The sequence below is a fragment of the Callithrix jacchus genome, chromosome 2, assembly GCF_049354715.1.
Source record: "Callithrix jacchus isolate 240 chromosome 2, calJac240_pri, whole genome shotgun sequence".
Classification (NCBI taxonomy): Eukaryota; Metazoa; Chordata; class Mammalia; order Primates; family Cebidae; genus Callithrix; species Callithrix jacchus.
Window position 1 is genome coordinate 45,927,386 of NC_133503.1, and position 22,324 is coordinate 45,949,709.

Consider the following 22,324-nt stretch of genomic DNA (forward strand, 5'->3'; position numbering starts at 1 on the left):
GAGCTCTGAGACCTTAGGAGCACAAATCACCTTTTTTCCTGGCTTGTGAGATGAGGTCAGCTGCACTCTTGCTCATAACCTTTGTGACGTAGAGAGGGCAATTGGTTTGGCTGGCAATGGTGATGGCACGGAACACAGCTTCAGCCTCCAGCTGCAAGAAAAAGTCCCCAGGAGTCAATAGGAACATGAACCTCTCAAACTGGTGGCTCCCACCTCCACTAACTATGAGAATGCAGTGCTTAACAGAGATTATGGGTGATTCTGGCAGGATCTGGGATTAGACAGCCTGTGTCCACATCTCAGACCTACCACTTCCCAGCTGTGTCACTTTAGTCAGCTTCCCAGTGCCTCTGTCCCTCACTAGTAAAACAGTATAGCACAGCGCTGTCATCTGAGAGGAATGCCTGACAGAGGGTAAGTACTTAATGTTAGCTGGAGTTTTTCCTTAGCCTATCCTCTCTGTGGTTATCACAAAGGTGACATCTGAATGAAAGCTTTTGCTCGTCAATCTTCTCAGGACAGAGTCTCTGGGAAAACACAATAGCAAACCATTATGTCTAAAATAACCAGCCAAGCCAATTAGGCATCATGGTTCCTCAAATCCTTTCCGGCAGCAGTAAGTGGTCAGCAAAGGGTTAATTCTAGGAGGTATTTCTTACAAAAGTAATTCCCAGGTTTCTCAACACAAAGACTTCTTTTATTATTGATCTCTCCCATCTTACCCTAATGTAGAAGTCATGTTTTCAAACTAACCCAGTGACATTTATTAAGTAAGAAATAAGAAGTTTTCCGTTATTTTACTAACAAAGCAGGGTTTGAGAAATGAGGCTCTCTCAGATGGCCTGGTTCTGAGTCCTGCTTCTGGCACGTATAAGCTAGGTGATCTCAGGTACATTACACAACCCCCCAAAGCCTCAGTTTTCTTGTCTGTAAAATGAGGATAATAATAGGATCTGACACGTTGGGCTGTGGTGAGGATTAAATGAGTTAATCCTTGTAAAGCAGTTAGCCCGTTCCTAATGAGGCAACAAGGTTAAGTGCCCTTTGAAGGGTGGCTACAGATATTATTGCTGATAATATTTTCTGACCAGCTGAGGGTATGTGTTACTCTCAAGTCATCTGCTCTCAACTGGTGTGAGTTAGTCCAATTCAGCACAAAGCAGAGACTTTGACATTTTTCCATTCAATTGGCAACAGTTCCCTTTTTTATGGATATAACATTCTGGTTAGCCTGTGGAGCCCAACACTTTAAAAAAATGCCCAAAATAGCTTGCAGATACCCAATGGTCGTGTAATGCAAACCAGTCACTGCCCATAGTGGGTGTAGCTCAGCAGACAAAGATCTTGCATAGCTGAGCTGGCCTCCCCCAAGCTGTACTTTATTTCATGTGGACGAGACGTTGGAGGCCCCTGGCCATAGGTTAACGTGGACATCTTCCTGAAGCACCCAGAGTTTTGTATGCTGGTATAGTTGTCTTTGTGCCTGGGGTCCCAGCTCTCTGAACAGCATCACTTGAGATGGTGTCTGGGTGTGCTTGAATTGAAGAGGGGCTGGCTCCTCCTATGCTTACTCCTCCCCCTTCACACCCATGCTGACCACTTCAGCTCCCCCAGGACCTCTGTCCTGGTCCCTTTGATCTCATTCCTACCAAGCACTACAGGTTTTTCAGGACTTTGACAACATAACTATCTTTGGAAGTTTACATCACCCTCCAACTTCACCCAAAAGGCCTTCCATGGCTGTAGAGATTTGCGGCTGAGAGACTTTTTTACTAAAAAGGAGACAGGAATAAGGAGGAGGGTGGAGTGGTAGGGCCAACGGGAGGTTGAGAAAACAAACCAAGGAACAAAAATAGACTTTGCTCTGAAATCCCCTGGCTGCTGCTGGAAATCTATCTTGCCAGCACATCTCCACAGTGACCAGCATTTAAGAAAAGCTTCAGAAACAATGCTGATCACCCTGGCCTGTTCACGATGAGTAAATGATTTTCCAGTCCTTCAAGTGTGATCAGCCAGGGGCTTAACCTCTCTGAGTTTCAGCTTCTTCACCTGGGCAGCAATGCCAACCACACAGAGCGGCAGCAGTGAGAACTGAGATAACGTATGCAATTAGCCCACGCCAGATGTATGCATTCCACAGAAGTGACCTGGTGTTATTAAGGAGACAGACTTCAGGGATGCTGTATGTGACTGGAACCCTAATCACAAAATTATACATTTAAATGGCAATAAAAATATCACTAGCTACAATGCAATTTCTGAAGTGTTGATAATCTGTTTCTTCCTCTGGGTGCTGGTTATACAAGTGTATCCAGTTTGTGAAAATCCATTGCCTCCTTGGGATAGAAACACTTTTTTCTATGTGTGTTCTATTTACATTTTAAGTAAGACTCTAATAAAAGAGATGGGATATGGGAATGTAATCATTTCTGGTTATGATTCCTTCTTCTCCCTGTTGTAGGATTTGGAATGACAGGATAGGAAAAGGATTCGCTTCACTGATATGGAGGGCCTTGACTTTGCTCCAAGTGCCAGACCCAGGCTGCTCTTCCAAAGCCAATGTGCTTTCAGGTACATGGGCAGCCAATTCTCAGCTCTGTGCTCCATGCCAGCAGGCGAAGCTGCTGATATCTCAGAGACATGGAACCAGCCTCTAGTCACCTTTGAATTGTTGTTTGGCTGCTAAGCACAGACATAAATAATCATTCATTTTTATATAGGAGAAACTTCCATAACTGGACATAACCATCACCTATACAAATTGATGAGTATAATGTATATTTAAAAAACCCATTCAACCTCATATCCAAATGGCCAATATTTTGCAGGACTCCAAATGAAATAATGGAATAAGTGAAAATGTCTATGAGATTCACACTGAGATCTCCCTAAGAAAGGAGTTAGAAATTTAACACTCCTGAATAGCTGTGAAGAACACTCCAACTTATGCTCTTTAGAGAGATTAGGGGTCAGAAGTAAGCATGTCTCTTACATTCCTTTCTAATTTTCTCATGGGCTCTTGGGCTAGGGTCAATCAGAAGTGGTCTTTGGAAGAAATGTTCCAATTCTGCTACCTGGTACTCAAATTCTCATCACCTTTTAGCAATGTTTATTCGTGCGTTGTGTGTGCATGTGGCTTGGGAAGGTAGGCCAAACACAAACACTGCCCATACAAATTTGGTGGCAGTCATAGTAAGGCTGAGGCTGTGATGACGGGCATCTTCCAGAAGACATGGTAAGAACTAAGTCCTCACTGCTACTGCTTTTCTCTCCCTACCCCATCCTCCACCTTCACCCCTTGTAACTTACCTCCTCTGGCCTGCTCAGTACATGGCCTTCTGGACCAGTTATCCCCATTTCCAACATGCGGGTTTGCTCCTGAAATGAGAAAAGAAAACAGTTCTTCAATAAGCTCAAGTGAGATTTGGAAAAATTATGCTGGTATGTTCTGATCTAAAGAATAAATATGTGTACGTTGAACAGATATATTAATCCTATATTTGGATTTGCAATTTAGGGTAGAGTCAATAAAAAAGGAGGAAAAAAACATTCAAGGTGTTTTTTTTTTATTAAAAGAAAGACAGTTGTCTGTTAGATATCTATTTTTTGTCCATACTACCCATCAAGAATCATACCAGGTCACTTATTCTTCATCTCTCTCAGTCTCAGCTGCCTCTGAAACTACACTTGTTCATCTCATTTGTTTATTCATTCCTTCTCATTAAACCCATTCACTTAACAAAATGTATTGAGCATCTGCTTCCTGCTAGGCTCTGGGTACGTACCTGCATTAAAGCAATGTAGCCCCTGACCTCAGGGACCTTACAGTTTAGTGCTTTGTTTCTCAAATTGTGGGTCACTCATCACTTACATCAGAATAGCCTGAATCGTTTGTGTAGAAATGCAAATTTCTCATCCATCCTAGCCTACCATATCAGAAGATGTGAGATGGAATCCGAGTAATGCATATTTTAATAAACCACTCAGGAATTTTGATGTTATAAATCTATGGCTTAAATGAATGGATTCAAAATTTAACCAAACAAAATAGTGCCTCCAAACAGCATTAACTGAGTTACTATTTTGGTGAACTTCTGTTTAACCAAGCTGTGGACACGGCAGAAGATGTATGTGTCCCTTGTGGCTGATGGCTTAATTTCCTCAGACTTCTAGCCTCTTTCTGGAAGAAGCAGGTAGCTGGGCAGTGAGGACACACACATGGACTGACTGGAACTGCCAGAAATCCTAAGCCACCATTCCTTCAGCATTACTGGCATTCACTCTGACATTAAGGCTAGTTCCTATGAACCCTGCACCAGCAGACCTGGCCTGGTGAACCGGGAGTACTCTGGTAATGTCTGAAACACATAGGAAAGACGGTGAACACAACAAACCTTGTCTCACGTTGAAACTATGGGGCATTTAGAAAGGAAATGATTCTTACCACCTGGAAAAGAACCTTTTGTTTTTTGTTTTTAGTAATAGAAATTTCTAAAACAGGAGCAGAAAGGAAAATGCACATACTATAAGCAACCACGAGAGGTGAAATGGTCACTATCTCCAGCTCTACAGAATACAAAGAACGGTTAGAGGCTGATCTTTCCAGAAAAGCACCTCCACTTTTCATTCTTACCATTCTCACTTACTGAAACTTGAACTGAATTAAATTTCTTCTGAAGTCTATTGAGTTTCTACTCTAAATTGCCTCTGGTCACATAAGGGTTAAGGTCTCCAACTAAAGAATCTGTCTTAGGTGACACTTATGCTTCTGTCTTGTTTGAGTGCACCAGGATAATGCACAAGACAAAGCTACACTCAAGTGGTGGCTTCCAAGTGCATTCAAATCACCAGGGGAATATTTTCACAAGACACTTGCCTGAACTCTGCTACTGACTTTTCCTAATTCCAGAATACCTGGAATTAGAAAAATTTGGTGATTCCAATGCACTGTTCAAATTAGGAAGTCCTATTCTGAAGCCATGATGTCCCTAGAGCTGGGAGGTTAAGAATGGCAGTAAAGACCCATTGATGCTACCACACATGGGGGTAGCAGTGGGCACAGTGTGGATTCATCACAGCTACAGTTACATCACAGTTTGGGTCATAACACAACCGTGGCTTGCTCCATGATGAAAGGAACCCTGTTCTTTTCCATCTTCCCTCTCCAATGCTTGGCACATAGTAGGTGGTCAACAAATATTTGTTAAATGAATGGCTAAAGATGCTGTCCTCTCAGACTGTTTTGCCAACTTGAAATATTTTAAAATCACCCTTGTTTGTACCCCAAATCAGTTTTTTTCTGGAATATTCACTTTTGCGTAAGTGCAGCAAGAAATTCTGAGTATAGCAGCTGCCTTCATTTAAACAATGTGATAAAATCTTTCAGCTCAAGCCGAAGTTAATAAACACACACCAGAAACTCATCCAAATGGAAAAATGCTCCTACTCTTTTCCTGACTGAGAACACATCTTCCCAAAGTAGGGAAATAGGAGGGGTAAAGGGAGATGAGAGAAACTTCCATGCTAAGGAGTCACAAGAGGAAAGAAACTGAGAACAGAGTCTTTTGGTTGGAGTCCATCTGCTTCTACAGGAGCTGGAATGAACTGCCAGGGGGTTTGGTTTCCAGCAAAGATGAGAGCAGGTCTGGGACCGCTGGCTGCTGCTCTGAAAACTTGGGTAAAGGGAGGGGCACAGTTCTAATACCACAGAGTTACCTCCCAAGAGACCAAGGCATTTGGGCTCTCTACAGAGAATGATTTCATTATCTCTGGGTGTGTGGTGGACGTGGGCGAGAGTGCTGTCAGGGTCCTGACTAATTAGCCTCCTTGGTCACAGTGAGAGGAAACTGTACACTTACCTCACCTCCCCCACCAGCAAGACCATATGCAGTCTGAAATCACAACAGCTGGAGCTCTGCATGGCTGGGGTGCTGTCTGCCCACAGGCCTGCAGCTGGGCTTGGGAGGCAAGGGATCCCAGATATGAAATCTCTGGGTAAAGATACCCACTGAGGTACACCACCTTAGGGGCAAATATTTGGTTGTCCTAGTTATTTGCTGTGGTCCTTGGGCCAGTGACCTAATCCCTCTGAGCCTGGATGGTCTCGTCTATAAAATAGGGAGGATGATAGCATCTTTAAGGGGTTTGGAGAAAATTAAATGAGAATACACCAGAACAATTACCAGTTCCTAGCACATAGTAGTCAGTGCTCACCAAATGGCACCTGCTACCAGGAAACTAATGGTCCAAGATGAGGGCAGGCCTAGACATGGTTCCCACACCCCTGCCAACCACATTCACCGAGTTCTGGACAACTTCTAAAATAAAAGCACAGTCCAAGTATTAGTGAACTATGGAATGCATCTGTTTTGGCTCACTTCAATAGCTAGTGCCTGGCACAAAGTGCTCAGGAAATACTCCTAGAAGGAATGAATAATGGTATCTTGTTGCAACAAATGGACGAAGAAAGCCCACTCTTTTCTTTTCTGGCAGTCTCCTCCTAGCAAAGGCCAATCTTGAATGTTTCTGAGATGTTTCTGGGATAAACAAAACCCTTCCTAAGATGCATCTGTGCATCTATTCCATTAAGCAGCCCAGGAGATGGAGAGAGAACTGCTTCCTGCTTCCTCACAAATGATCAGTTTGGGCCTTGGGGCCCTCACTTTCATCACTCTTCCCTCAAGTTTCTCAATAGGATTTCTAGGAATCCAGTGAGATGTCTGATCTTCATGAGACCTAAATTCTCTATTATCTAAGGCTGTGAACTCCACAGACTTGGATCCAATCTCCAGCTTCTGAGAAATGCTGCCTTACAGTCTTTATGACAGAGAATGTCTTGTAGCTTTGATACATTTTCAGAAGAGAATCAGCAAATGCTCTCCCACTAATTAGCCCAATTTGAAATCCTCTTCTTCCAGGATGCCTTTTCAGATTCTCCAAGAATGGCCAGGCCTCTTCCTGTTTTGCCTCATCTTCTAGTTTTGTTGCTTGTCTACATTCCCCTCTCTTTTGTTTCCTCCACCTAGATTGCGAGGTACTTTGGAGCAGATTCTGTCTTTAGCAAGGTACTTATGATGGTGCCTTGCACATATTAAGAGCTCAAGCAACACTGAAGAAATGAAGAAGCAAATAGAATGCAGACTCAAAGCACATTCCAGGGAGCCGCACGGTGTTACCTGGGCAATGATATCTCCATTTTCAGCATGAACTTGAGCAATGGCCCCCAGCTCTCCCAGGCAGGTGAAGATCTCATAGAGCTGAAACAGAAATGAGTCTTTGTCACTCTTGAGAGCACTTTCAGCAGCCCCACATAAGGGCCAATTACTAGAGCCAAAGCTAAAACAAATGGGATGAAGCAGAGGAAGTAAGTGACTAGGGCAGATATCTAGACTACATGGGCATGACCAAAGAGGACTGCTAGTCCAAAGAAATCCTAGGAAAGGCCAGGCACAGTGGCTTACGCCTGTAATCCCAGCACTTTGGGAGGCTGAAAGGGGGGCAGATCACAAAGTCAAGAGATCAAGACCATCCTTGCCAACATGATGAAACCCCGTCTCTACTAAAAATACAAAATTTAGCCAGGCATGGTGGCATGCGCCTGCAGTCTCAACTATTCGGGAGGCTGAGGCAGGAGAATCGCTTGAACCCAGGAGGTGGAGGTTGCAGTGAACCAAGGTTACAGTGAGCCAAGATCACACCACTGCACTCCAGCCTAGGTGACAGAGTGAGACTCTGTCAAAGAAAGAAAGGAAAGAAAGCAAGAAAAAGGAAGGAGGGAGGGAGGGAGGGAGGGAGGGAGGGAAGGAAGGAAGGAAGGAAGGAAGGAAGGAAGGAAGGAAGGAAGAAAGGAAGGAAGGAACCTTTGTTCCATAGGCAGGAAGGGAGGGAGGGAAGGAAGGAAGGAAGGAAGGAAGGAAGGAAGGAAGGAAGGAAGGAAGGAAGGAAGGAAGGAAGGAAGGAATCTTTGTTCCATAGGCAAGAAGGAAGGAAGGAAGGAAGGGAAGGAGGGAGGGAGGGAGGGAGGGAGGGAGGGAGGGAGGGAGGCAGACAGGGAGGAAGGAACCTATCATGTTCCCTAGGCAGAAAGAGCAAATATACAATAACAGCCTCAGAATTCTTCTCAACAAATGCTCTAGAAAGCCACTACAGCCCAGACAGAAACAAACACAAAAACTGAAATCCTTATCTCTTAACCTGTGAAGCTTCACCTCTAACCAAGAGGCATGGGAATTCATTTCTTTTATTTTCTCTGAAAACTCAGCCTCTGTCTAAAGCAAAGGCATGCCATGAATTTCTTAGGGGGAGAGTCAGAGGCAAGGCAGTAGGATTATTCCAGTCAACAGAAGGCCCTCCTGGTCCTGCAGGTGAAGAGCCTCACACTTTCACTGGGCTTATGAGGGGTTTGGAGTTTGGCAGATGGAGATTTAGGCATGTTCTTCCTCTTGCCGTTTATGAAAGCAGCTGCCAGTGGAAACTCTAGCTCCCTGTCTGTCTTGCCGTGGGCACCCTGCCCGTTACCTTATTTAAAACGTAGTGTGGACTGCAAGGGCTTCAAGAAGCACTGTGGCCCGGTGGTCTCCCGCAGTGACCACAGTGATTCATGTTACAAGGGCCAAGGTAATCAGCAACAATAGGAAACTCATCCAGATACCGCATACCACAAAGCAAATGGGTTGTTACCTCTGTGTTAGACACTTGATACAAATCCTTATAAGCCATATAAACCATGAAGGAGTTAACCCCTGCAAAAGAGGGATGGGAGGAAAAACAAGAGAAACACAATGTTATCATGACTGTCCTCCATCCTTTGCTCCCACTTCCATCGACCATGGGACCCTGCTGCATTACCCAGGCTCCTGTCCAACATAAAGCAGATATTTATATTCTGCAAGAACATTTTTTTTTTTTCTTTTTTTTTTTTTTTCATGTTCTTATTGTTTTATTATTTTTTTTTTTTTTTAATTTTTTATTGGATTATAGGTTTTGGGGTACATGAGCAGAGCATGCAAGACAGTTGCGTAGGTACACACATGGCAGTGTGCTTTGCTTTTCTTCTCCCCTTCACCCGCATTTGGCATTTCACCCCATGCTATCCCTCCCCACCTCCCCCTCCCACTGGCCCTCCCCTTTTCCCCCCAATAGACCCCAGTGTTTAGTACTCCCCTTTCTGTGTCCATGTGTTCTCATTTTTCATCACCCACCTATGAGTGAGAATATGCGGTGTTTCATTTTCTGTTCTTGTGTCAGTTCTGCAAGAACATTTTGCTCTGTCCACCCCTGCCCCACAAAATCAAAAATTCCTAACAGATGTCATAATAGAATGGCTTATTCTTCTACGCCTCTTTCTAACCTCCTCTATCCAGCATTCCCCAGCCCGGAAGGTCAATAAAGTTTGATATTGCTCAAGGCAGTAGTAGGTGGCGTTACGAATCACTCACGCCTATAATCTCAGCACTTTGGGAGGCCAAGGCGGGTGGATCACGAGGTCAAGAGATCAAGACCATTCTGGTCAACATGGTGAAACCCCGTCTCTACTAAAAATACAAAAAATTAGCTGGGCATGGTGGTGTGTGCCTGTAATCCCAGCTACTCAGAAGGCTGAGGCAGGAGAATTGCTTGAACCCAGGAGGCAGAGTTTGCAGTGAGCCGAGATCATGCCATTGCACTCCAGCCTGGGTAACAACAGCGAAACTCCGTCTCAAAAAAAAAAAAAAAGAATCACTTTAGCACACCAGTTGTGTTCCTACACTGGGGGCTGCATCACTGAAATCCACCACATACTAGTTCAGTGAGCTTGGGATGCTTAACCTCTCTGGACCTTGGTTTCCTCACCTGTGAAATGGAAAAGTAACAATACCCGAGTTCATAAAGTGGTTGTGAGGGTTCAAGGAGAGAATACATCCAGAGCTCTTAGTAACAGGCTTCGCACATATTTGGTTTCCACTAAAAATCTGCTTGGTTCAGTTCATTTTACTGTGCAGGGCGTTGGACTGGAAAGGAGAACTAAGATGCAGACCCTGTGGAACTAATGGGCAGGTCCTTGCACTTAAATCTTAAGTTGTAAGGTTTACATGTGAAGATCTATTTAGATCTCACCCCACATAAACTACTAATACAGTGATTTACAGAAATAGGTGGGACTGAGGAACTGAGAATCATTTTGAGGAAAGGAGGATAATTTTGGTCTCTAACCATTAGGGCCCTTCCAGCCCACAGTGTTCTGGGCCAAAGTGGGTTGTCATTTGAGAACTACCCTACCCAGAGTGGTTCAACTCAGGCCAGTCTACCCAAACACTACCCTTCCCAGAAGCCTCTACATTATCCATGGAATGATCCAGGCACTTTGATAGAGAAGTGAGTGTTAAAGCTATTCAATATTCTACCCCAGTTGAGATACCCAGCATAAAAGCAAATACAGAAAGAAGGAATTAATCTCACATTCTGTGTCATCAAAGATTGGGCAGGGCCTGTGGGGTAAGGAGGGGGGTGGAAAGAAAATATCCTCTGAGGGGGTCATCATTTCCCTTCCATCCTAGGGCTCACTCTTCCACTGGACTCCTAGCATGGGTCTCTCGACTACTCCTTTAGTAACGGTTCTTGCACCCCATGGCATTCATTCTGTTGTTCTTCATGAGCTTGTTTCCTTTTGCCTTGGGTGTTCAGCAGAGACCACTACTTCCACTTCTCTAAGACCCCCAGGCTGCCTTACAATGCTGAACACATTGTGCATATGTGTGCATGTATGTATGTGGGGGGGTTGCAATATCCAAAGATCAAAAAAAAGCAGAGAATAGAGGAATTTGAGAAGACAGTGGAATGTAAATCATGTACTCACTGAGAGGGCACACCCTGGCACACACACAGAAACACATATACATGGACATGTTTTCACATCCTAAGCTCCCAGCCTGAGTACCAACACATCCTTGCTCCTAGAAATGCCTTGGCCTTTTCTGAGGATGCCATTGTTATATGATAGTAAGGGTTTGATCTCTCTCTAGAGCAAAAATGATATGGGTTAAAAATCCCTAATCTTACAGGTTGTACTAGCTGTATGACCTTATGTGAGATTAGTTAGCCTCTCCTAACTTCAGTTTCTTCCTCTGCAGAATGGGCAGTATTGCACAGAGGTGAAGAGCATAGAATCTGAATACACCTACTGCTTACTAATGATGTGATCTTGGGCTGCTTATTCTGTGCCTCAGTTTCTCCATCTGCAAAGTGGGGAAAACAAATCACTATCTCACAGGGATCCTGTAAGAAGTAAGTAAAGTGCCTGGAACAGTGTGGTATCCCTACATCCAGTTCTCATGCTCAAGGTTCCAGGCTCCAAGCAAAAGATAGTGACTGAACTGAGTGGACAGTGTTGGAAGGACCGGAAGGGAGAAGCTAAGGGAGGAGGGAGGGCAGCATGTCCAGGCTCACCTTTGTCTTTGATGAGGTTGTGCACTTCCTGCTTGACGCTGTCATTCCAGTGGGTGATGTCGACATGCAGGGCATAGTCACAACAGCTCTTCCCATCAGCCCACTCTCTCCACTTCTCATAGGCCTCAGTCAGGCTGGACTCAGGCTCAGGCACCACATGGTCAACTGAATGACAGAGACCCCACATGGGTGACTCTCAGACACAGCCTTTGCTACCCTCTGCCCAGGCCTGCTCCTGCTTTCTTAGCTGTGGCTACAAAATCTCTATATCCTGAGCATGGAATTAACCTTTGAAGGGGTTCGCTGATAGTTTCAAGAATGCTGATGATTTAAATGTCACCAAGCTATGTGATTTGGGGCAAATTACTAACTTCCCTAAACCTCAGTTTTCTTTCCTTTAAGTTGGTGCCAAGGAGGGTGGGAGTCAGGGTGTCACTAGTGCCTTTCTTCTGAGTTTATAAGATTAAATGGGAAAATGCATGTAAAATACTTTACCTAATGCCTGGCTCATGGTAAGTACTCAATAAATTCTAGCCATCAATGAATAACTACTATGTGTCATTATTACTAGCACTGTGGGGAGGTCACTGCTAGTGAAAAAAGTCAGACTCTTCCGAGGGTGAAAATTGGGGATTTAAAGCTAAGTTAGGGCACAAGACATTAAGGCTCTCTGCTATAGGACAAAGCTGGTATCAGTTACATAAACCTGATACTGGGCCCACAGATCTTATTTCCATGGAAACTTTTTGTCAAGAATCTGGTTTTGGCTGGGCGCATTGGCTCACGCCGGTAATCCCAGAACTTTGGGAGGCCGAGGCGGGTGGATCACGAGGTCAAGAGATCGAGACCATCATGGCCAACATGGTGAAACCCCGTCTCTACTAAAAATACAAAAAATTAGCTGGGGCATGGTGGTGCGTGCCTGTAGTCCCAGCTACTCGGGAGGCTGAGGCAGGAGAATTGCTTGAACCTGGAAGGCAGAGGTTGCGGTGAGCCGAAGTCGTGCCACTGCACTCCAGCCTGGCGCCTGGTGACAGAATGAGACTCTGTCTCAAAAAAGTAAAAAAATAAAATAAAATAAAAGAATCTGGTTTCTTTGAGGCCCAAATCTACTTTTTCATCACCTGCAAGCATGGATAATTTTTTTTTAAACAATAGCATCTACAGTTGACAAGGAAAAGGCAAAAGTTACACTTTCGTAGTTCCCTGGATGGCGGAGGCAAAATACAACTAAGGACAAAGTACAGCTAAGGAAAACTTTTCAGAGAGCAACTTTGAAACATATGTAAAAAACTTGGACATTTCTCAAACCTTAACCCAATAATTATTCCCACACCTATGAATTATTCCTAGGGAAATAAATGAGCCTGTACACAAAATTTTGGTTCCAAGGATGTTTGCCACTTATTTATGTAAGTGAAAAACTGGAAACAATTGAAATTGTTAATAGAGGAGTGAGGTTAAATACATAAATCCTGACGCTTTTATAAAGTGGATGACGAGGAATCCACTTTAAATGTTGGGGTGGGATAAAAATGAATGAAAAGATATCCATGACATATTATTTAGCAAAAATGGCAGGTTAAAATATAGCATATATACTATGTTCCTAGTTTTGCCACATAGGAGTTTTAAAATGTGTTCAATATACAGCCAAACTCTAACAGTAATGTGGGATTATGAGGTTCCTTTTCTTCGTGCATCTCTAGGGTTCCTAATTTATCTATGAAGGACACAATTGTTTTTGTGGTTCTTTTTAAGTTTTACTCTCATCACTGGAACTCTGACTTCCCTAGTGCAGAAAGCCAAGTGTAATACAAATCTCAAGGATGCCAAACAAGTCCAGCTCCTTGCCCAGAGGGCAGAAAGCCAAACCAAGATCACTCATTCCCGTAGTCTTCTATCAAAGGCAGCCCAAGTGCACTTATCGGAAAACAAATGCATGGAGCTACATTACTAATGTCTGGGGCAACGCCAGGGCTTTTGTCGGCAGGCAGCTGCTGAGAAGTCAGGAGGCTTCCTTCCACCCTTCATCTGGAGAAAAGCTTTGTTCTCCCTCAATTGCACCTTTTATGGCTTTGGTGCAATCTTTCTGGGCTTCCACACCCAACCAGCTGAACCCTGCTCATACTTCTGTCAAAATGAAGTAAAAGACAGTGGATAATTCTACAGCTCAGGCTGTTCTGTGCTCTCAGGGGATGTATATGGTGTTAAAATAAACAGTGCTCTGCCTGACCAAGTTTGGGGCCAGCATTGGGATGGGACCAAATTCATCAGGAGTCGTTTGGGACAAGAAAAACTGCCCTGGAATGCTATTGGTTCAGTAATCCAATGGCGTGCAATTCCCTAGATTTTTCTGGAATTGCAATAGTAAAAAACAAAACAAAAATTAAAAACAAGAGAAACTACTCCTACAGCTTGCCAAATGTTAAAGATATGAATTGGTCAAAATACAGCACAGACCAGATAGCACTAAATGCGACTGAAAGTCAGAGACGCAAACGCCTCCAGCAGCAGTTGCTTTTATGACGTGGCCAGTGTCCCAGTAGAAGTTTTAAACTGAGCTCAGTGAGTATGAAAACCACCTAACACAGGTTCACCCACTGAAGCTCACTAAATTTCCAAGAACTATAATTCTCCACAATCCCTCTCCCTGTGATACTCCTTAGCTCCATTCACGCTGCTCCGCCCTCCTTTCTCAGAACCAAATGGGCAGTTTTGAAATAACGTTTTATCTTCTATTCAAAACTTTTTAAGTCTACTTTCACCATTTGCCCTTAGATGATATTTCCTGATTCTCCACTCACTGCAGGAGCCAACCCCTGTTGCTATGGCAGACAGGAGGGAAGCTGCTGCCATGGCCAAGAGTCTCATGAGTCTCCTCTATGTAGTGACAAGAGTGCCCATTTCCTCACCTCAATCTGCTTTTCTCAGGTTCCATGAGACAGAACATCTATAAACTGAATTGGGGTAAGTATACAAGTTATAGTAAGAAAGCTCTGGAGATACATTCATTAAACACACACCTCTGAGAAACAGGAGTGTGTAAAATCTGAAGACTTACTGATCATGGTGGTGCCACCTGCTAAGGCCGCCTTTGTCCCTTGGAAGAAGTCATCCACTGTGGTCATTCCCTTATATGGCATCTGGAAGTGAGTATGGACATCAATGCCTCCAGGGATCACCATCTTCCCATTGGCTTCGATGGTTTTCACTCCTCCAGGAACAATCAGATTGTCTCCAATTTGTCTGGTGAAACAGTCAAACACCTTGTCATTTAAAAGACAAGGCGACTTCCAAGACAAATATAGTATTAAGAGAATTTTAAACAGCATTACTTGTATTTATCAAAGTAGTCTTTACAAGTGACTCACAAGCTTAGCAATCTATAAACGAAGATAGACATACATACAGAAAACAATGTTTACAGTTACAAAATAATCTGACAGGCTGTTTGGTGGGACATGTGGCCTGGTTTAGTACTATAACCCCAGGGGTTTGACAGTGTCTAGAATATAGTGTGTGTAATAATTTTTTAATATAAATATTTTTATTATTCCTTTCATTTTGTTCTTTAAGTTAAGGTAAGAAATAACACTTGGAGAAGGATCTAAAGAATATAAAATAGTGCACTGTTAGAAAAGACTGAGGAAGGTAATAGTGAACCATTTAAAGAACAGGTATGGGAACTTACCTATCTTTTAATTGGGGGCATCTGTGGTCCTAACAAAAGATTCTATCTGGGATATTTCCCACCCAAGTCTTCACTCCCAATTCCACCCTTTGCTGATCATTTACCAGCCAATCACAGCTGTGCAGATTCACCAGGAGGAAGTCAAAGATGCAGATGTCTCCAGCACCAGCTGTTTTTACAACATAATCATTGTCCCAGAAGAAGCTTCTAGCTGAGCTTAGTAACTATGAAAACCTCCCCTAGACAATGCTTCACCCAGAAAGCTTCAGGGCATCTCAGGGAGGAATGAGGGGAGACTCAGGCAGAAGTATGCCAATGAGTATCTCAAAGGTAAGCCTCCAAGGAAAATGACAACTACAACTAGTCCCCACACAAAGCTACTTAGAGAACATCTAGTACTGCTTGGTTCCAAACGTGGTATCACATCTTTGATTTAAATAGCTCGTCAAACACGTCCACTATGGATACCAGGGAGACCTATGATTCATAAGCCTCTATATGACCATTAAAAATCTCCCATCTTGGGATATCTGTACTTCACTGTCCATGGCATAAATACTTGCCCCTTTTGTTCACAGGCAGCCAAGAAAGACACTCTCTTGGGGGCAGTAAGAAGTCTACCACTGGCCTGCCAAACTCCAAGCTCTGGGACTAAAACAAAGTATTCCTGACATCTCTAAGAGTTCAACTTTACCACATCACCAATGAGCCATTCCCAAACCACCATAATTCAAAATATACTGGAAAATGCAGCCTCTGATCACAAGTCCATTCTAGTTCAGATACTGGCCAATTCTGTTCCCATTTTTCTCTCTCATGGGTTCTCCTCTAAGGAAAATTGAGAACCAAAAGCACAAAGAATTGCCTGGCTTGTGTGTGTGTTTATGTATGTATGTTTTCATCCATTTTAACAACTAGTTTAATACCAAGCCTGAAACAGAAATGGCTTCTTCCTTCTTTACTGCTCCACCAACCAAGGCCACATTAATCCTTTGAAGCCTCAGCTTCCATCTCCCCTCCTTCATCAAGTTTCTAGCAATAGCCAAGTCTAGTAACAAGGAGTAAGGCTGTGCTCTAGATGCAGGTTATCTGCATTCAAAATCCTAGCTCTGCTAGCTACTAGCTGTGTAACCTTAGCCAAATTACCTTACCATGCTTCAACTCTTTCCTCTGTAAAATGTAATAAAGATGCCTCCTCCATAGGGTTGTGCTGCAGATTAAATGTGAATATGTGTTAAGCCCATAAAACACTGTTAGGTACCTAAGAATTCGATCAATGTCAGCCATTATAATTAATAACCCAGTCTACTCTCCCTTCTCTGAATCTCGCCTATTCTATGATTACAATACTTGACATGCTACTCCTTGGGAATGCTACATAGTTTGTATATACACACATAACTCAATTCTTCTAAAAGACCATAAGGTCCCGGGGGAAGACAGCATGATGATTTGGGCCCTGATGATAAGTACCAAACCATGTAACATAGCATGAGTCCAATGTCTCAAAAAACTGCTTGGCACATGGCAAGTATTCCACAAATATTCACCGACAGACAAATAACAATGTGATAGTTAGAGGAGGTTATTTCTGTTCTTATGCTCTGTGAGTTAAGAATATTGTTGGTAACATACAGAATTTCAGGATTGAATTAGGATCATTTACTTAAGCTTCTCTCCACTACCAACACTCACATCAGATAGTTAAATTCCTTCTACAACATCCTTGGCAAGTGGCCTTTCAGTCTTTCTAATAGAGATAGCAAAAAGGATTCATCTTATACCTTCAACTCTGGTTATAGATCCCTGAAGCACTGTATGAAGATGGATTCTAAACCTTTATTTAAGACTCAACTGTAAAAAGTTCTACGATCAGACAAGATAGGGCACATTCAGGGTATGGCCATAGCATCACTCTTATTCAACAGAGCACTGGAAGTTCTGGTCAGGGCAATCAGGCAAGAGAAAGAAATAAAGGGCATTTGAATAAGAGGAGAAGTCAAATTGTCTCCGTTTGCAGATGATGTGATTGTATATTTAGAAAACCTCATCGTCTCAGCCCAAAAACTCCATAAGCTGAGAAGCAACTTCAGCAAAGTCTCAGGATACAAAATTAATTTGCAAAAATCACAAGCATTCCTACACACCAATAATAAACAGAGAGCCAAATTGTGAGTGAATTCCCGTTCACAATTGCTACAAAGAGAATAAAATACCTAGGAATACAACTTACGAAGTATGCGAAGGACTTCTTCAAGGAGAACTACAAACCACTGCTCAAGGAAATAAGAGAGGGGCCAGGCGTGGTGGCTCATGCCTGTAATCCAAGCACTTTGGAGGCCAAGGCTGGTGGATCACCTTAGGTTGGGAGTTGAAGACCAGCCTGACCAACATGGTGAAACCCCGTCTTTATATTAAAAAAAAAAAATTAAAAAAAGGAAATAAGAGAGGACACAAACAAATGGAAAAGCATTCCATATCATGGATAGGAAGATTCAATATTGTGAAAATGGCCATACTGCCCAAAGTAATTTGTAGATTCGTTGCTATTCCCATCAAGCAACCATTGCCTTTCTTCACAGAATTATGAAAAATGACTTTAAATCTCATACTAATACTAATACTAATAAGCCTGTATAGCCACGACAATCCTAAGCAAAAAGAACAAACTACTTAACTTCAAGTTATACTACAAGGATACACTAACCAAAATAGCATGGTACTGGTACCAAAACAAGTATGTAGACCAATGGAACAGAACAGAGACTTCAGAAATAATGCTACACATCTACAACCGTCTGATCCTTGACAAACCTGACAAAAACAAGCAATGGAGAAAGGATTCTCTAGTTAATAAATGGTGTTGGGAAAACTGGCTAGCCATATGCAGAAAACTGAAACTGGAGCCCTTCCTTACACTTTATACAAAAATTAACTCAAGATGGATTAAAGACTTAAATGTAAGACCTAAAACCATAAAAACCCTAGAATAAAACCTAGGCAGTACCATTCAGGACACAGGCATGGCAAAGACTTCGTGACTAAAACACCAAAAGCAATGGCAACAAAAGCCAAAATTGACAAATGGGATTTAATCAAACTAAAGAGCTTCTGCACAGCAAAAGAAACTATCAACAGAGTGAACAGGCAACCTACAGAATGAGAGAAAATTTTTGCAATCTATCTATCTGACAAAGGGCTAATATCTAGAATCTACAAGGAACTTAAACAAATTTACAGAAAAAAAAAACAATCCCATCAAAAAGTGTGTAAAGGATATGAACAGACACTTCTCAAAAGAAGACATTTATGTGGCCAAGAAACGTGAAAAAAAAGCTCATCATCACTGGTCATCAGAGAAATGCAAATCAAAACCACGAGATACCATCTCACACCAGTTAGAATGGCAATTATTAAAAAGTAAAGAAACAACAGATGCTGGAGGGGATGTGGAGAAATAGGAATGCTTTTACACTGTTGGTGGGAGTATAAATTAGTTCAATCATTGTGGAAGACTGCGTGGTGATTTCTCAAGGATCTAGAACCAGAAATACCACTTGACCCAGCGATCCCATTACGGGTGTATACTCAAAGGATTCTAAGTCATTCTACTCTAAAGACACATGCACACATATGTTTATTGCAGCACTATTCACTATAGCAAAGACTTGGAACCAACCCAAATGCCCATCAATGATAGACTAGACAAAGAAAATGTGGCACATATACACCATGGAAAACTATGCAGCCATTAAAAAGGATGAGTTCATGTCCTTTGTAGGGACATGGATGAAGCTAAAAACCATAATTCTCAGCAAACTAATACAGGAACAGAAAACCAAGCACTGCATGTTCTCACTCATAAGTGGGAGTTGAACAATGAGAACATATGGGCACAGGGAGGAGAACATCATACACCAGGCACACCAGGGCCTGTCAGTGGGTGGGGACACGGGAAAGATAGCATTAAGAGAAATACCTAATGTAGATGACAGGTTGACGGGTGTAGCAAACCACCATGGCACATATATACCTATGTAACAAACCTGCACATTCTGCACATGTATCCCAGAACTTAAAGTATTAAAAAAAAAATTATTCTGCGAATAATTAGTGCTGCCTATCATGAGCTCTAAAATGAGGAAGCATTTGGCAACAAATTTTTCCCATTTTTGCAATCTCTAAGTGAGAAATTTTTCCCATTTTTGCAATCTCTAAATGTATAGTTGGCTCTATTTGGAGGTAGCAAATAGAGCCAACTATACATTATAGTATTTTAGTGAATAGAAAAACATAAAATCAATTGTGGCTTATATTTTGAAGAGATTATTGTAATACTTTTTGGTTTGCTCATTGTTTCCATTTCTCTTACTTCCAATATGAAAAAGTACTAATGTAAATTGGCAAGGTAACTATTTTTGTTCTTGCACTTGTTCATTCATTCATTCATTCATTCACTGGCTCATTCATTCAATGTATTTGACGAATACATTAACGTTTAGCAAATTATTTACTCTCTATATGCCTTTTTCTCCTCATCTCAGGAAAGAGGATAATAATAGCACAGTACTTACTTTGGAGGGCTGCTGGCTGATTGAATGAGAGAAAGCATGCAAAACATTTAACATTCTCCCTGGCACATAGGACACACTAAATAAAAAGCAGCTCTTACCAAATCTTTATGTGCTAAGTTCTGAGTCAAGTATTGGGGATATGAAATGAACAAGATACATAAGTAAGATATGAGAGTAAGTAAGTCTCCTTGCTCTCAAAAAAGACTAACAGTGTCAGAATTGCTATGATTAATGAAAGCACAAGCTGGTTTTGTTTGTTTGTTTTTTGAGGTGGAGTCTCCTTCTGTCACCCAGGATGGAGTGCTAGAGTGCAGTGGCATGATCTTGGCTCACTGCAACCTCTGTCTCCTCGGTCAAATGATTCTCTTGCCTCAGGCTCCCGAGCAGCTGGGACTACAGGCATGCACCACCACACCTGGCTAACTTTTGTATTTTTGGCAGAGACAGGATTTCACCATGTTGCCCAGGCAAATTTCAACCTCCTGAGCTCAAGTGATCCACCTGCCTCAGTCTCCCAAAGTGATGAGATTACAGGCATAAGCCACCATGGCAGGCTGGGCACAAGCTGCAATGAGCTCACATAGAAGAGAAAGCTAGTCTAGACTTGGAGGCTGGTAAAAAACATTTGTCTGCAGAAAACTTTATCTAAGCCAACTTTTCAAAGAGAAGCAAGAGATCTCTTATAACCAAAATCTTTAACTAGTCATTGAAGTTAAGCATATAAAAATAAAACTGAAAGGGGTCAGAGGGGGCTAATAGAATGGGTTGGATTCACCAGTCTTACACAACATCTTATTGGCATGGTAGTGTACTTTGTTTTCTGTAATGAATTACTATGTAAATGAAATCCTCTTTTAAAGTTCACTATGTAGGAAACCTACACATAAAACTCAACTGGCGGCCAGATGCAGTGGCTTACACCTGTAATCCCAGAACTTTGGGAAGCTGAGGCGGGTGGTTTATTGGGTTAGGAGATCGAGACCATCCTGGCCAACATGGTGAAACCCTGTCTCTACCAAAAATACAAAAATTAGCTGGGTATGGTGGTGTGTACCTGTAATCCCAGCTACTTGGGAGGCTGAGACAGGAGAATTGCTTGAGCCAGGGAGTCGGAGGTTGCAGTGAGCTGAGATCACTCCACTGCACTCCAGCCTGATGACAGAGTGAGACTCAGTCTCAAAAAAAAAAAAAAAAGTACCTGTCTGTGCCTCTTGAAGGCATCCAATAGTATACCATTTTAGAATGTAATTATACATCCTTAATGAATTTATTTGAAAATCTTGCCTGAAATATACGTCCTATCTGTGCTCTACTCACCTAAGTTCTGTCCTTATGTCAAGGTTCAGTTTAAATACTCTCTCCACACCAAAACCTTACTTCTAAATGAATTTCTCCTTCTTTGTACTTCTAAATCACTTATCCTGACGTCATCTCCTTTGATACTTATTGTACAAAGCCTCATATTTTTAGGATGCTGTAATTTGTGCACATTTTACAGGATCCTTCAGGATGATGGCCACATTTTCCACTTTTCCATGACCCATAGAATGCTCATCAATACTTTCTGCACAAAGTTGCCCTCAGTATAATTTCACTCTGTTGATTAAATTCAGATTTTTTTTCACTACATTCATGTAATTCAAGCTTCTTTATGGGCCATTAATGAAGAGAGGAATTGCAAAAAGATAAAGAGAAGAAGTTCCATATACATACTTTATTAAGCCATCTTCCATGTAAATATCAGCATAAAAGGACTGATCATCGTTGACGATTCGGCCTCCCTTGATAAGGAGACGGTCACTCTAGAAAAGAAGGAAAACATGAGTCATTATCACAGATAGTATTTCAGAGAAGAGTTGTCTGCCAGGTTTTCCCAATTCATGTTCTAGATGTGTAGTAGAAACACATTTACCAAGGACATCTGTGTGTTCAATGCACTCAACATTTAAAGAGGTGTATTTGCTGGGGATCTAGTCTTTCTTGTTTGCCCTCAATTCAAATTATTCTGGAGTTTCATCTCTTGCTTCTGCAATCTATTAATATAATAGCCACCTGGAAACATAGCTATTCAAGTAAGTGAGACATTCTTTCCATTTTCTGATTCAGTATGCACTAAATATTTAAAGTGGGACAATATATGCCTGCCTAGTGTACTCTTGGTACTCTGTTGACACTCAATAATGATTCTCAAAAATAGAACTTATGGTTAGGCATATAAGAAAAAAAGGTTAGAAGTATTTGTAATGACATGAGGACAGGCTCAGATCACGGTTATGTCTAAAACTCAGGATACTTACGAATGTATGCACAAGTACACACAATGTTGTAAAATGTATAAGAAAACCACTAGAGGGAAAAGGCAAAGTATCTATAGTATTTAACTCACAGTGGAGAAATTATGAGGGATTTATATTTACCTCATATACTCAATATTCCTCACATTTTCTGAGTGAATTTCTTTATTGCTTTAATTATGAGAAAAATAAAGCCTTTTTTAAAAATTATAACTTAGATGAAATTTGAATGAGTTACCCAACTGAAAACAATGCAAATATACTCCAAAGTTATTAACAAAGTAAACATATACTTGATATGTAAGTCAGGAAAGGGACAAATCAGTGTTAATTTTACA

At 42.0% G+C, this 22,324-nt stretch overlaps 1 protein-coding gene across 4 annotated transcripts in view; it reads right to left on the bottom strand.

The window, feature by feature from the left end:
• The window catches only part of DPYSL3 (dihydropyrimidinase like 3), a 121,553-nt gene that overhangs the window by 14,870 nt on the left and 84,359 nt on the right, over positions 1-22,324 (bottom strand). For all 4 annotated transcript variants that reach the window (XM_002744339.7, XM_008987335.5, XM_003732250.6 and 1 more), the window contains exons 2-8: positions 21,406-21,494; positions 14,489-14,673; positions 11,425-11,589; positions 8,680-8,741; positions 7,176-7,256; positions 3,310-3,378; positions 31-151 (exon numbers count right to left, since the gene is read on the bottom strand). In XM_002744339.7, coding sequence (XP_002744385.3) covers positions 31-151; positions 3,310-3,378; positions 7,176-7,256; positions 8,680-8,741; positions 11,425-11,589; positions 14,489-14,673; positions 21,406-21,494 — 772 coding nt within the window. The remainder of the gene's footprint in view (positions 1-30; positions 152-3,309; positions 3,379-7,175; positions 7,257-8,679; positions 8,742-11,424; positions 11,590-14,488; positions 14,674-21,405; positions 21,495-22,324) is intronic.